At 38.2% G+C, this 17,018-nt stretch overlaps 1 protein-coding gene across 7 annotated transcripts in view; it reads left to right on the top strand.

Moving 5' to 3' along the window:
• The window catches only part of LOC102956603 (complement factor H-like), a 200,018-nt gene that overhangs the window by 39,342 nt on the left and 143,658 nt on the right, over window positions 1-17,018 (top strand). For all 7 annotated transcript variants that reach the window (XM_042976088.1, XM_042976091.1, XM_042976094.1 and 4 more), the window contains exons 8-9: window positions 13,003-13,197; window positions 13,852-14,028. In XM_042976088.1, coding sequence (XP_042832022.1) covers window positions 13,003-13,197; window positions 13,852-14,028 — 372 coding nt within the window. The remainder of the gene's footprint in view (window positions 1-13,002; window positions 13,198-13,851; window positions 14,029-17,018) is intronic.

Here is a 17,018-nt window from a genome sequence, read left to right as displayed (position 1 = left end):
GACTGTCCTCTCCTCACTGCATATTCTTGGCTTCTTTGTCATAAACTATCTGGCCTTAAATGTATGAGTTTATTTCTAGGCTCTCTGTTCTGTTGAGCTATGTGTCGGATGCTAATACTGTACTGTTTTGATTACTCTAATTTTGTAATATAGTTTGAAACCTTGAAGCATGATGCCTCTAGCTTTGTTCTTCTTTCTCAGGATTTCTTTGACTATTTGGATTCTTTTGTGATTACAAACACATTTTAGGATTGCTTCTTCTATTTCTGTGAAAAATGCCTTTAGAATTTTGATAGGAATTGCACTGAATCTCTATAGATAGCTTTGGGTGGTATGAACATTCTAACAATATTAACTCTTCCAATTCATGAATATGGACTATCTGTCATTTATTTGTGTCTTTGATTTACTTCATCGTTGTCTAGAGTTTTCAGGATACAGATCTTTCACCTTCTTGGATAGATTTATTCCTGGATATTTTCTTTGTTTTGATGCTATTGTAAATGGGATTGTTTTCTTAATTTCCTTTTTTGATAGTTTATTATTAGTGTGTAGAAACATACCAGATGTTTGTACATTGATTTTGTATCCTGCATTTTTACTGAATTCATTTATTAATTCACAGGAGTTTGGGTGGAGTTTTTAGGGTTTTATGTATATAATATCATGTCATCTGAAAATAGTGACAGATTTATTTCTTCCTTTCTTGAATGGATGCCTTTTCTTTCTTTTTCTGCCTAAGTACTCTAGTTAGGACTTCCAGTACTAAGTTGTTGAATAGAAGTGGTGAGAGTGGGCATTCTAATCTTGGTCCTGATCTTCATTATTAAGTATAAAGTTTGTGTGGAGTGGTCATATATAGCTTTATCACAATGCAATATGTTCACTCTACATCCACTGTGTTGAGAGTTTGATCGTAAAAAATGTAGAATTTTATCAAATGCTTTTTGTACATCTATTGAGATGATCATGTGATTTTTTTATTCCCTCCTTTTATTAATGTGGTTTATCACGCTGATTTGTGGGTGTTGAACCATCCTTGCATCCCTAGAATGAGTCCCCTACTTGATTAAAGTGTATCATCCTTTTAATGTATTATTGAATTCAGTTTGCTAATATTTTGTTGAAGATTTTTGCACCTAAGTCTTTTAGGTATTGGGCTGTAATTTTCTTTTCTCATGGTGTTTTTCTCAGGTTTTGATATCAGGATAATGCTGGCCTCATAAAACAAGTTTGGAAGTAATCCCTCCTCTTCTATATTTTGGAAGAGTTAGAAAAGTATTGGGATCAATCCTTCTTTAAATGTTTGATAGAAATAACCAGTGAAGGCATCTGGTCTTAGACTTTAGTTTTTGTGAGGTTTTAGGCTACTGATTTAATCTCCTGACTAGTAATTAGTCTTTCAGATTTTCTATTTCTTCATGAGTTAGTCTTGGTAGGCCGTATGTTTTTATGAATTTATCCATCTCTTCTATGTTGTCCAATTTATTGTTGTATAATTGTTCATAGTAGTCTCTTATGGCCTTTATATTTCTCTGGTATCAATTGTACATCTCCTCTTTCATTTCTGATAATATATAGGTAGGTGTGTGTGTGTGTGTGTGTGTGTGTGTGTGTGTGTGTGTGTGTTTGTATACACACACACATACACGCGCATATCTGAGTTTTCTCTTTTTTCTTGGTGAGTCTAATTAATGGCTTGTCAATTTTGTTTATCTTTTCAAAATTCTGCCTTTAGTGTTATTCATCTTATTGGTATTTCTATTGATATTTTCTATTTTTTAAGCCTTTATTTCGTTCATTTCCACTCTGATCTTTGTCATTTCCTGCCTTCTATTAACTTTCGGTTTTGTTTGTTCTTCATTTTCTAGCTCCTTGAGATGTAAAATTGGTTCATTTGAGGTTTCTTCTTGATGTAAGCATGTACTATGATAACTGCTTTTGCTGCATTTCATAAGTTTTGATATGTTGTATTTCCATTTTCATTTGTCTCTTGGTAGTTTTGATCCTCTTTTACTTTTTTTTTAAATTTGACCCATTCAGTAGCATGTTGTTTAATCTCCACGTATTTGTGGATTTCCCAGTTTTATTCCTGAAATTGATTTATTAGTTTCATACCATTGTTCTCAGAAGAGCTATTTGATATGATTTCAGTCTTCTTAGTGTTAAGACTTGTTTTGTGGTATAACGTATGTCTGTCATAAAGAAGGTTCCATGTATGCTTGATAAGACGGTGTGTTCTGTTAGTTTTATATGGATATTCTGCATATGTCTGGTAAGTACATATGGTCTAACATCACAATGTCATTGTCTCCTTATTGATTTTTTCCTCGATGATCTATCCATTGATGAAAGTGGGAGTATTAATTATTTATTACTGTCTATTTTCCCTTTATTTCTGTTAATATTTGCTCTACATTTTAGGTGCTCTTATGTTGGCTGCTTAAAATTTACAGGTATTATATTCTCTTATGGGATGAACCCCTTTATGTAATGCCCATCTTTGTCTTTTATTACAGTCTTTGTGTTAAAACGTCTATTTGTCCTATATAAATATAGGTACACTAGCTTTTGTGTTTTATTGTTTTTTGTTTTTGTTTTTGTTTTTTTTGAGCGAGGGAGAGAGAGCACAAGCAGGAGAGAGAGAGAGAGAGAGAGAGAGAGAGAGAGAGAGAGAGAATTGTAAGCAGGCTCCATGCCCAGAGTGGATCCTGACATGCAACTTGATCTCACAGCTGTGCATCATGACCTGCAGTAAAATTGAAGGTCGGGTGCTTAACTGACTGAGCCACTGTTTTGTTTTCATTTGCATGGAATATCTTTTTCTATCCCCTCACTTTAAGTCTATGTGTCCTTATTTCTGAACTGAGTCTCTTGTAGGCAGCATATAGATGGGTCCTTTTTTTTTTTTTTTAATCTATTCAGCCATGCTATATCTTTTGATTGGAGTATTTAGTACATTTACGTTTAAAGTAATTATTGATAGGAGTGTACTTATTGCCATTTTGTTAGTTGTTTTCCCATTTTTTGTAATTCCTTTTGTCCTTTCTTCTTCTCTTGCTGTATTTCTTTGTGATTTATTTTCTGCAGTAGTATGCCTAGATTTCTTTCTCTTTAATTTTTGTGCATCTACCAAAAGTTTTTGCTTTGTGATTACCACAAGGCTTCCATAAAACAATTTGTATTTATAACAGTCTACTTTAACTTGAAAAGAACCTAACTTTCATTGTGTTCTAATGCTCTACCTTTTCACTCCTCCCATGTTTTTATTTTTGATGTCACAATTTACATGTTTTGTGTATTTTTTAATGAATTATTTTAGTTATACTTATTTTTACTTCTTTTGCCTTTTTAACCTTCCTACTAACTTTATAATTGACTAACCCACCACCTTTACATTAGATTATTTTGAATTTTACTATATATTTACCTTTACAAATGAGATTTATATGTTTTCCTGTTACTAATTAGCACCCTTTTACCTCAACTTAAAGAATTCCTGTTAACAGTTCTCATAATGCTGGTCTCATGGTGATTAACTTCTTTAGCTTTTGCTTGTCTGGAAAACTTTTTCTCTCTGTGTACCAAGTTGTTTTCCTCTTGCTGCTTTTCAGATTCTTTCTCTGTCTTTAACTTTTGACATTTTTTTTTAATTTTTTTTTTTTAACGTTTATTTATTTTTGAGACAGAGAGAGACACAGAGCATGAACAGGGGAGGGGCAGAGAGAGAGGGAGACACAGAATCTGAAACGGGCTCCAGGCTCTGAGCTGTCGGCACAGAGCCCGACGTGGGGCTCGAACTCACTGACCGTGAGATCATGACCTGAGCCGAAGTCGGACGCTTAACCGACTGAGCCACCTAGGCGCCCCTAACTTTTGACATTTTAACTATAACGTGCATTGGTGTGGGTTTCTTTGAGTTCATCATTTTTGCAACTCTATAGGCTTCCTGTATCTATATGTCTATTTTCTTTCCCAGGATAGGGAAATTTTCAGTCACTATTTTTTCAAAAGAAGTTTCCTGCCCCTTTCTTCTTCTGGAACTCCTATAGTGTAAATGTTGGTCTGCTGAGGTTGTCCCATCAGTGTCCATCAGTGTAAAGTCTTTATACATTTTTATTCTTCTTTCTTTGTGCTGGTTTGATTGAGTGAGTTCTCCCAGCCTGCCTTTAAGTTACTGATCCTTTTTTTACTTCCTCTAGGCTGCTGTTGAAACACTTTATTGTATTTTTCAGTACGATTATTGTATTCTTCAGCTCTGTGACTTCTACTTGGTACTTTCTTATATTTTCTCTTTGTTGAAATACTCCCTATGCTTACCCATTCTTCTCCTAAGCTTAGTGAGGATCTTTATAACCATTATTTTTAACTCTTTATCACTTATTTTAAGGTAAATCACTTATTTTCATGCAGTTAAAGGCTTTTTTTCTGTGGTTTTATCTTGTTCTTTCAGTTTTAACGTATTCCTCTTTTTCTTAATTTTCCTTGATTCTCTGTGGTTGGCTTCTGTGCATTAGAAAAAATAGCCACCTCTGCTAGTCTTGAAGGAATGGGGTCACTTAGGAGATAATCATTATTGTTCAACCCTAGCCTAGTTCATGGATGTCTCTCAAGTCTTGTGATTGTATAATTAGCCAGTATTATTTTTAGTGTCTCCCAGTAGTTGAGAGTTTGTCAAGACCTGACAGTGTCCCAGAAGGAAGGGTCTCAGTCAGCACCTAGATTCAGGCTGATTGGAAGCCAGGCCCTCAGGCAGCAAAGGTTAAAGTATGCACATATACCCCTTTCAAGGGAAGACTGGGAGATGTCCGCTCCTTCTGAACTGAGCAATGGAGTGATAGCCAGTTCAGAACTGTTTCTTTTATCTGCCATCATCTCTTTGAATTCATGAACACAAGCCCTGGAGGCCACTGAGGCAGGAGATCAAGGGGCAACACCTGGACATCTATCACAAAGCCCAGGGCACCAGATGCAAAAACTGGGCACCAGATGTGTGTATAAGCACCCTTCTAGGAGATACCAACACTCTGGAATGCAGCAAAAACATAACTGTGGTCTCTGGAGGTCTCTGGAGAGGATTACAGTTGGCCCTTAGTTGTCTGTTGAGTGAAAAGCCTGTTTCTCAGGCCTCACCTATGAAGATAGGCTAATAGGCCTCTTTCACATAAAACATATATTCTTTAGTCTCCTACCTCTCTTCTGTGCACTGGGTGGTATCTGGTTGAGAACTTTCTCCATTTGTGACAGTCCTGTGGGACCCACAATCATAAGCATAGCTGGTCACCAGAGCCAGGCAGTCTAGAGGTAAACCCTGGCTGGCTGACACAGAAGCCAGGGTGCCATAGAAAAGTATAAGCTCCATTCCTAGAGATACCTTTGACCTAGAGGGAAGCAGAGGAATATCACAAAGATGGCCTCCAGTGGCTTCTGTCCCCAGAGAACACCTAAGTAGGACCCTAGATGTGTGCCAAACCAGAAGTCTGCTCCTCAAGCCAAAACTACAGGAAAGGCCAACAGGCATTTCGTAGAAATATTGAGATTATAGTTCAGTCTGTAGCTATAGTGTGCCTTTGGTGTGGTTACTAGCCCTGAACTGTCTCTGCATTTCTTACAATCGCATGGGGCCCGTGAATACAAACCCCCCCCCCCCCGGCCATCAGATCAAGGAATGACCCCTGGGTGGCTGCCACATAATCCAATGCAACAGAGGTAGAAACTGGGGCACCAGATCTTTGTCCAGATTTCCCTCTAAGAGTTATCAGTGCCCTGCAGTACAGCAGAAGGAGGACCTGAAGATAGTGCCTATCCTCCAAGTTCCCTATAGAGGATTATGGTTGGCCCTCAGTTGTCTGTTTAATTAGAAGTCTGCCCCTTAGGCCTCAGCAAAAAAGATTAATCTCATAGGACTTTAACAGAAAAAGATAGGTGCTTCAGTCTGTGGTGCTCTCCTGTGCCCTGAGAGTGGTGGCCTGTTAATCAGTCTTTCTTTATTTGTTACAGTCCTGTAGGACCCACTAGCCACCATAGCCATATGATTTAGCGGTATCTCCTGGGTGGCAGCTGTAAAACTCAGAGGGTGTCTGAGGAGAACATAAGCTCGTTTCCTAGAGATACCAGTGAGCTGAAAAGAGGCAAGGGAGAGTATAACGATGGTGCCTGCTGGAGTCTATCTTTGAGGAGAGTTTTAGTAAGCCCCTAGATGTGTTTTAAATTAAATGCTTACCCCTCAGAGTGGAGCCTTAAGGTAGGCAAATAAGTCTCTTTCACAGAAAGTCTGGGCACTTTTCAGGTGGCTTCCTCTATCCTGGACCCTGGGGTGGGTGAGTCCATGACTGTGGACCCTTTAAGAGCTGTTTCTCACTTAGCTGTAGCTTGTGGGTCCTTGTGGACACAAGCCCTGTTGGCTTTCAAAGCTAGATGCTTTGGGGGCTTGTCTGTCAGGTGTAGATATTAAAATCGGGGTGCCAGATGTAAGGCTCAGACACTTCACTCCTCAGGGAGAAGCTTGGGGTTTTGAATTCCCTCCCAATTGTGGGTCATCATGCTGGGGATGAGGTTTAGGGTCAGATTGTATCTGTTTCTTCTATCCACTTTGATGTGAGCTTTTTCTCATTTGCCCAGTGTGTAGGAATCACTCAGCTAGTTTTTAGAGGGTTTCTTTTTTTTTTCAGACAAAATTATTCTGTATATAACTGTAGATTCAGTGTGTCCAAGGGAAGAGGTGTGTTCAGGATCTCTTACATCTCCATCTTGAACCACTTCCATAAGGAAAATATTTAATCGTGTTTATGGTGGGTTATGGAAATGGTAGATCAGCCCACCTGGATCTGGATCTCACCAAGTTTATTCCAGAAGGGGCCTTATGAAGTTCTTGTGGACAAGATGGGGAAATGGACCAGTTAGATGGTTTATGAGAGTGTTTGAAATTTCGTTAAGTAAACTTACCCGAGTATCAGATTCAGGACTTTGTTCTCAAGCCTATTTCATTACTCCTTTGTGTTATCAGATAGTTTAATGATTTAGGGGAAACACAGTACAAATTCACAAGTGGAATTGTTCAGGGGGTCATGACAGTGAATCTGCATTAGCACAGATTCATCATTCAAAAAGGATTCTCTGTGCTAGGCTGAATCTAATAACGTGACATTTAGTAGTGATCCTGGGTTTAGGTCAAAGGAATCAGATGTACAAGTACAGACAGATTAGAAAGAGTTTTAAAAGTTGGTGAATATTTTAATCAATTGTGAGATCAGTTTGAGTCAAAACTATGCCAGAACCACCACTACTGTTAATGAGACCACACCCTGTATTGATAGAAATCCAAGGTAGAATGAGGCTGTTCTAAATTTTGCCCATCCCAGTGCTGCTCAGACCATATATGAAATACTATATTTGCTTCGGAGATGACCTTCTAAAAGCATAAAACATATTTAAGTGTACCCAGATGAAAGAAAACAGCAAAGAGATTCAAGCCTGTCATAATAATAATACCTACTTTAATTTTACCCCCTTTGTATAACTTTTGAAAAAAAATCTCAGTGGAGTGTTTGCTTTAATTAATATCCTTTTTTTTTTTTTTTTTTTTTAATTATTGGCAAGTCAGCTAACATACAGAGTAGTCTTGGCTTCAGGAGTAGATTCCCTTGATTCATCACTTACATTTTCATCCTGACAAGTGCCCTCCTCAATGCCCATCACCCATTTTCCCCATCTTCCCAGCCCCCCACCGCCATCAACGCTCAGTTTGTTCTATTTAAGGGCCTCTTAGAATTTGCCTCCCTTTCTGTTTGTATTTTTTTTCCTTCCGTTCCCCTATGGTCACCTGAAAAGTTTCTCAAATTCCACATATGAGTGAAATCATATAATATTTGTCTTTCTCTGACTGAGTTATTGCACTTAGCATAATACCTTCCACTTCCATCCACATTGTTGGAAGTGGCAAGATTTCATTCTTTTTCATCCCCAAATAGTATTTCAATATATATAAATATACCACATCTTCTTTGGATAAAGAAGCAGTTGATGGACATTTGGCCTCTTGCCATAATTTGGCTATTGTTGATAGTGCTGCTATAAACATTGGGGTGCTTGTGCCCCTTCAAAACAGCCCTCCTGTTTCCTTTGGATAAATTCCTAGTAGTGCTATTGCTGGGTCGTAAGGTAATTCTATTTTTAATTTTTTGAGGAACCTCCACACTGTTTCCAGAGCAGCTTCACCAGTTTGCATTCCCACCAATAGTGCAAGAGGGTTACCTTTTCTCCACATCCTTGCCAACATCTGTTGTTTCCTGAGTTGTTAATTTTAGACACTCTGGTGGGAGGTGGTATCTTAATGTGGTTTTGATTTGTATTCCCCGGATGATGAGCAATGTTGGACATCTTTTCATGTGTTTATTTGCCATTTGGATATCTTCTTTGGAAAAGTATTCATTTTTTCTGCCCTTTTTTTGTGTTTCAGATGTTCAGTTTGGTAAGTTCTTTATAGGTTTTTGATACTAACACTTTATCTGGTATGCCATTTGGAAATACCTTCCCCCTTTCCATTGGTTGCCTTTTAGTTTTATTGATTGTTTCCCTTGCTGTGCAGAAGGTTTTTATCTTGATGAGGTCCCAATAGTTCATTTTTGCTTTTATTTCCTTGCCTTTTGAGACATGTCAAGTAAGAAGTTGCTGCGGCCAAAGTAAAAAAGGCTCCTGCTTGTTTTCTCTTGCAGGATTTTTATGGTTTCCTATCTCACATTTAGGATTTTCATCCATTTTTAGTTTATTTTTGTGTATGGTTTAAGAAAGTGGTCCAGTTTCATACCTCTGCCTGTTGCTATCCACTTTTCCCAATTCGTTTTCCTAAAGAGACTGTCTTCTTTCCATTGGATACTCTTCCCTGCTTTTTTGAAGATTAATTAGCCATATATGTGTGGGTCCATTTCTCGGTTCTCTATTCTGTGCCATTAGTCTATGTGTCTGTTTTTGTGCCAACATCATATTGTCTTGATGATGACAGCTTTGTAATACAAGCTAAAGTCCGGGATTGTGATGCCTCCAGCTTTAGTTTTCTTTTTCAACATTTCTTTGGCTATTCAGGATCTTTTGTGGTTCCATACACATTTTAGGATTGTTTGTTCTAGCTCTCTGGAGAGTGCTGGTGCTATTTTGATTGAAATTGCTAGAATGTGTAGATTGCTTTGGGTAGTATCAAATTTTAACAATATTTGTTCTTCTGATTCCTGAGCATGGAACGTTTTTCCATTTCAATGTGTCTTCTTCAATTTCTTTCATAAGCTTTCTGGTTTGTTTTTTTTTTTTTTCAGTGTACAGATCTTTTACCTCTTTGGTTAGGTTTATTCCTAGGTATTTTATCATTCTTGTTGCGTTTGTGAATGGGTTCAATTCCTTGATATCTCTTTCTCTTGCTTCGTTATTGGTATATAGAATGCAACCAATTTCTGTACATTAATTTTGTATCCTGTGATTGTGCTGAATTCACGTATCAGCTCTAGCATTTTTTTTGGTGGGGTCTTGTGGGTTTTGCTTGTAGACTATCATGTCATCCACGAAGAGTGAACGTTTCACTTCTCTGCCAATTTGAATCCCTTTTATTTCATTTTGTTGTCTGATTGCTGAGGCTAGCGATTCCAACACTATGTTAAACAACAGTGGTGAGAGTGGACATCCCTGGCGTATTCTTGATCTCCGGGGGAAAGCTCTCTGTTTTTCCCCATGGAGGATGATATTTACTGTGGGCATTTCATGTATGGCTTTTATGACGTTAGGGTATGTTCCTTCTATCCCAGCTTCCTTGAAGGTTTTTATTAAGAAAATGCTTTTTCTGCATCTATTGACGGGATCATATGGTTCTTATCCTTCTTCTTTTAAGGTAATATATCAAGTTGATTGAATTGCAAAAATTGAACCAGCCCTGCAGCCTAGGATGAATCCCACTTGATCATGTTGAATGATTCTTTTAATATACTGTTAAATTTGGTTTGCTAGTGTCTTGTTGAGAATTTTTGTACCCGTGTTCATCAGTACCATGTTCAGTACCATGATCAGTACCATGTTCATCAGATATTGGCCTGTAATTCTCCTTTTTAGTGGGTTCTTGTCAGTTTTGGAAATCAAAGTAATGCTGGCTTCGTATAATGATCCTGAAAACTTTTCTTTCATTTTATTTTTTGGAACAGCTTGAGAAGAATAGGTATTTAAGTGTCTGGTAGACTTCTCCTGGGAAGCCATCTGCCCTAGGACTCTTATTTGTTGGGCGATTTTTGATTACTGAGTCAATATCTTCTCTGCTTATGGTTTGTTCAAAGTTTCTATTTCTTCCCTTTTGAGTTTTGGTAGTGTGTGTGTGTCTATTACTCTTATGTGTCTACCCTTTTAGGTTAAGGCCCATTTGTCCCTAGAGGTGTTCAGAATTCTCTTTTCGTCTTTGTATTTTGCCAGTTTCACTATGATATGTCTTGGTGTTGACCTGTTTTTGTTGATTTTGAAGGGAGTTCTCTGTGCCTCTTGGACCTGGATGCCTGTTTCCTTGTCCAGATTAGGGAAGTTCTCAGCTGTGATTTGTTCAAATAAAATTTCTGCCCTTTTTCTCTCATTTCTTCTTCTAGAACTCCTATGATATAGATATTATTTCGTTTCATTGAATCACTTAGGTCTCTTATTGCCCTTTGTGGTCTAGTAATTTCCTTTCCATATCTCATTTGTAGCATTTCTTAAATCATTGTGTCTATTTCTTAGGTCTTTAATCCCTGCAGCAATAGATTCTCTGCTGTTGTCTATGCTTTTTTCAAGCCCAGCTATTAGTTGTATGACTGGTATTCTAAATTCTTGTTCAGATGTATTGTTTACATCTGGTTTGAGCAATTCTCTGGCTGTCTTCCTGGAATTTCTTTTCAGGAGAATTCTGTTTCATCACTTTTGCCAGGTTTGTGTCTCTTATGTGTTTTAATGGTTTGTTATCTGTCCTGCACCAACGAGAATTACTATATTAAAAAGGGGTCATACACTGGCCCAGGGCCTGGCGTTTCGGGAAGTGTTTTTAGAGTGTGTTGCGTGCACTCAATTGTTGCGTCTTTGGCCGCTCTACCCCACTCGTCTGTCTTCTACAAAGCTTCTCCTTAGTCATACTGGTAGAATGTTTACACCATTGTTAGACAAATCAGAGAAACTATAAGGGTTAATCCAGTGAGAGCAAAAGGAAAATAAAGATGGAGATATAGAAAAGGTGTAAAAAAAATAGAATAAAAATGCCTGATTAAACAGACACAGAAACAGAGAAAGCAAAAAAAGAAAAAATACATATATATAATATATATATTTTTATAATATATATAATTTGTATTTATTAATTTATTATTTATTATTATATTGTTAATTTATTATTATTTATTATTAATTTATTAATATGTAACATAAATATATTTTTATATGTATAAAACATGTGTTATATATGTATATATATTGACCAAAAATCAAATCAGAAAGTTTAAGCCTGATTCCAGAGTAAAAAATGAAGAGGTAGAAAGAAAAATATAGAAAAGAGTAGAGAAGGAAAAAAAAAGAAAAGAAAATGGCAACACAGTAATATATAATACCACAGGATAGTTGTCTACGCCATTAGATAAGTAGTTGCCATCCACTGAGGGGTGAGATTTTGTGTAAGCGGGTCGGCCTCCACAGGGGGCCACTATTCTGTTCCCTGAAGCCGCACCATGCTGGTGATGGGGAGAAAAATGGCAACACCCAAATCTCTCCTCCCCAGACTGGGTGTCTTAAACCATGCTGTTTAGGCAGCCCTCACAACGTAGCTCAGGCAGGTGGCTTCCCCTGTCCCACAGTTCCCCCATGCCTCTTAGGTGCTAGGCTGGGATTCAAAACCTGGTGTCTTAAAGGACCCAGCACCAGTTCTAGGATAGTGCTGCCCCACCCTGCCCATATGGCAGGCACATGCAGGGTCTTTTAACCTTGGGGAGGCGATATACACTCTTCTACAGTACTCAAGGGAGGGGACTATTCTCCCCACTGTGCCCCTGAGATGGGATACTACACTGGGGCTGGCTCCCCTCCCCACAAGTGCATGCACGTGGAAGCAGATTTCTTCCACAGGATGGCACACACTTTTGAAAACTGCAGTCTTCAGCTCCTAAGGCTGTTTGCAAAGTACGCTAGCAATCTCCCTAGATTTCTCATTTCTAGTCCGTGGTCTGGAGAGGTTTTCCTCTTGTCCTAACATACCACAATCCACAGTTTCTCTCTCTCCTTTTTGTCTCTCCACAGAGGGGGAACCCTTCCCTCCGGGCCCATAATGTTTTATCTCCCCCAATTCGCATAGACACACCTCTGTCCCGTCAAGCTGTCTCCCTCCACCTGTGCAGATTTTTCTGTCACTCTGCAGATAGATTTCCTGGGTGTTCCAGGTGTTCTGACCTCAATACAGCTGTTTGAGGGACGAGGGAAATCTTTGTCCCTCTACTTCTCCACCATCTTAACCCCTAATTGATACACTTTGAAACACCTAATAGGTGGATAACCAAAGTTGTTCTGAAATCAGACCACCAGGGTTCAAATCTCTCCTTTACAATTTTACAGCAATGTATTTAAGTTCTTTAAAACTTAATTCCTGCAAATCCAAACACTGAAGTTTGCCCAAGGTAGAATGATTGTTAAATGACACTCATATTTATGTATCATGATGAAATTCATCCAAGGATAAAGGGAAAAGAATCTAACTCGTCAAAAAGCAGTGGAGAAAAATACTAGAAGATAACTTAAAAGGAATAAGACTAAATGAACACTTGATCTCAATATTGAAAGCTTCAAAAATGTGGAAAAAATCTGAAATTTATAACTTTTCTTGTCCTAGAAAACCTGATGCGATTAATGAAATAATGCTAATAAGAGGATAGAATTCACCCATGAAACAATTCATTTTCGGTTTGATTTTTTATTAAGGCAAAACATTATTTATAATGGTTTTGTTTGTTTTGTTTTTCTTCCAAGGGAATCGTTGTGATTTTCCACAAATAAAACATGGTAGTCTATACTATGAAATTATCTATAGACGAGACTTTCCAGTACGTGTAGGAAAAAAATACTGGTATTCCTGTAAGACCAATTTTGTGACTGCTTCACAAGAGCCCTGGGAATATATTCATTGCACAAAAGAAGGATGGTCACCAGCAGTACCATGCCGCAGTAAGTCAACCGTTATAATTGTATATGTATAAATAGTTCACATCCTGGAGGGAGCAGACATGTAAGTGAGTACAATTAAGACTACTATGACAAAAAGAAGGCCAAGGGATGAATTTTATGAGCAAAAATACCAACATGAGGTTTTCCTTTTATAAGGAGCTCTTCCTAAAATCTTATTAGAGATAAAGTTAGAGGTTTTTTGAAAATACCTATATCATTTACCCATACCTTAATTATAAATACTGAAAGTAAATAGTATTGACTATTGATTTTTTTGTTTTTCAACATTTGGTATTAGCTTTATTTTTGGATACTTATGCATTACAGTTTAAATGTTGTACAAATAATTTTTTTTTAATTTTTTTTTTTTTAACGTTTATTTATTTTTGAGACAGAGAGAGACAGAGCATGAACGGGGGAGGGGCAGAGAGAGAGGGAGACACAGAATCGGAAGCAGGCTCCAGGCTCTGAGCCGTCAGCCCAGAGCCCGACGCGGGGCTGGAACTCACGGACCGCGAGATCGTGACCTGAACTGAAGTCGGCCGCCCAACTGACTGAGCCACCCAGGCGCCCCTACAAATAATTTTTAATTTGCTATTTTCACTGAATTTATGGGTTTAAAAATTTTTTGCTTATTATTTTTATGATTTTTAGGACAATGTATTTTCAATCATTTGAAAAATGGAGATAACCCAAAACAAGAAGTAAAATACGTACAAGGTGAATCTGTAAGAGTTAACTGCCATGCTGGCTACAGTCTTCAAAATGAGCAGACTGTGATGACCTGTACAGAGGGTGGCTGGTTCCCTCCTCCCGAGTGCATTCTTCTCAGTAAGTAAATGGTCTCAGATCTCAGTATATTTATGGTTTTCTAACCCTCATCTATATTAACTGTGACAAAATATTTATATCAACTTTCTTATTTCCACCAATGAATCTACTTAGTTTTATTTTTTCCAAGAATGTGTGAGTGGATATACACATTTTTGGTACATATATATAGCAAAATAAATGTCTAATAATAGGCATTAGTCAAGAAAACAGTAATGGAACTACAAAGAAGTAACCTGTATTAATAGGGTGACACCAGCAATGGAAGGAGGAAGATGTGACAGAGTAGGGGGATCCTAGGCTTGCCTCATCCCATAAGGATAACTATCAAATCATCCTAAATACCCCCGAGATTGACCTGAAGACTGGCAGAACAGATTCCACAATTAAAGATACAGAATAGGCCACATTGAAGAAGTAAGATGTACAGAGATGCAGGTTTCTCTCCCAAACTGAGAAGAAATGGACTGTGGCCACTGAGGTGGTAAGGGAGTAGTGGTCACAGAGAGGGTGAAAGGCAGACTGACACACAGAGGAACACACAGGAAAAACAAATCCCCATAGAAATTAGCTTGGAAAGGGAGAGGGGACAAATTTTGTGAGTTCCTGCAACCAGTGAGGCTTAAAGCCTGGGGTTTGAAAGGTCAGTGTGCTTGGGTCTGGAAGAGATCAAAGGGCATTGGGACTGCTCTTGGAGATAAGGCAAGCAAAGAGCCTGTGGACATACAGCATGGAAACAGCAATCTGATGAGCACTTGGAGCACACAGTGGGGAGGTTATTTGCTCATCCTGGAGCATGTTGCAGAAAGGGAGCATTCACAGAGACCCCTCTGGAAACAAAGGAACTGGCAGGTGCCATTTCCCTCTCCCACCCTTCGACATTGACACAGGGTCAACTGTGGGAACCAGCTCAGAGCTCACACTTGCTATCTTACTTGCTTACACCAGGCCCTATGTCCCTATGCTCTGGTGGAACCACCCTTCCCGGTCACACTTGCCTCAGTCCCAGAGCAGGCAGCCCCCAACCACAAAAGACCAGATCAAATCCCAGCCCAAGCTACATCTCCCAACTTGGGAGGTTTTTTGTTTGTTTGTTTGTTTGTTTGTTTTGTTTATTTGTTTCTGGCAGGGGGCAGGGAGGTGGGGCTGGATTCCAGCAGCAATGTTGAGAAGTCTCATTTCACAAGCAGACCAGAATACACCAAGTTAAAACTTACCACATTCAGGCAAGGAACCAAACACTGCCCACAACAGGCAAAGAGAGCCTCTGCAGATGAGTGACCGGAAAGATAAAGCAGTCAGGACACAACAACAGTGTGCACATAGCATATATTGGAGACACTCCCTGAAGTGCCAGGCCCTGGGGAAACGGGGTCACAACACCTCAGGGCATGAGAGAACCTCTTTTTCATAAGGCCATTACCCTCAGGAACAGGAGAAGTAGCTGACTTTTTTAACACAGAAAAGTAAGCCAAGAAACTTAGACAAAATGAGAAAACAGAAGAAATTGTCCCAAATGCAAGAACAGTGCAATGCCACAGCCATGGATCTAAGTGAAACAGATATTAGTAAAATACCTAATAGAGAATTTAATGTAACAAATCTAAAGATACTGGACTTAAGAAAAAAAATCCAAGACATGGGTGAAACCCTTAATACAGAGATAAGGAATAACACAGCAAAGATAAAGGGCTCAATAAACAAAATCAGAAACACACTTGGTGGCATGAACAGCAGGCTGGAAGAAGGAGAGGAACAACATAATGGCCTAGAAGACAAAGCAACGGAAAGTTATCAAGCTGAACAAAAGAGAGAAAAGAATTATGCAAAAAGAGAATAGATTTATGGAACTCCATGACTCCATCAAACATAACAACATTCATTGTAGAGGAGTCCCAGAAGAAAAAGAAAGAAAAAAAAGGGACAGAAAATTTATTTGAAGAATTAATAGCAGAAAACTTCCCTAATTTGGGGGGGAGGAAACAGATATCCATATCCAGGAGGCACAGGGAACCCCCAAGAAAATAAACAAAAGCTAACCCACAGAAACATATATATTGTAATTAGATTGGCAAAACATAGGGGTATAGAAAAAAAATTTTAAAGCAGCAAGACAAAAAAAAAAAAAAAAAAAAATCCCATACAAGGGAAAACCCATAAGGCTCCTAGGGCATTTTTCAGCAGAAGCTGAAATAATAAAGGGGACAATCCAACAAAAAGATATAACGATTGTAAATGTTTATGCACCCAACATGTAAGCTCCCCTATACATAAAAGTTAATAACAAATAGAAAAGAACTAAACATTCATAAGTGATAGTAGCGGATTTTCACACTTCAGTTACATAAATGGACAAGATCATTTAAACAGATAATCAACAAGGAAACAACAGCTCTGAATGACACACTGGAACAGATGGATTTAACAGATATTTTGAGAACACTGCATCCTAAAACAGCAGAATACACAATCTTTTCAAGTGTATGTGGAACATTCTCCAGAATGGGACACATATTAGGACATAAAACAAGCCCCAACAAATTCAAAAAGGTCAAAGTGATACCATGCATCTTTTCTGAACACACTACTATGTAACTAGAAGTCAACCACAAGAAAAAGTCTGAAAAGAGCATAAATATATGAAAGTAAAGTAACATGCTAATAAACAATGAATGGGTCAACCAGAAAATAAAAGAAAATTCAAAAAACCACATGGAAACAAGTGAAAGTGAAAACACCACAATTAAAAACCTTTGGGATGCAGCCAAACTGGTTCTAAGAGGGAAGTTTGTAGCAATACAGGTCTGCTTCAAGAAGCAAGAAAATAATCAAATAAACAATTTCACTTGACACCTGAAGAAGCTAGAAAAGCAACCACAAACAAAACCTAAGGAAAAAAAAAAAAAAGAAGGAAAGAAATAATAAGGATTAGAACAGAAATAAATGGAGGTGCCTGGGTGGCTCAGTCGGTTAAGCATCTGACTGCAAGT

The sequence above is a fragment of the Panthera tigris genome, chromosome F3 (genome assembly GCF_018350195.1).
Source record: "Panthera tigris isolate Pti1 chromosome F3, P.tigris_Pti1_mat1.1, whole genome shotgun sequence".
NCBI lineage: Eukaryota > Metazoa > Chordata > Mammalia > Carnivora > Felidae > Panthera > Panthera tigris.
This window is presented reverse-complemented; position numbering and strand designations above follow the sequence as displayed.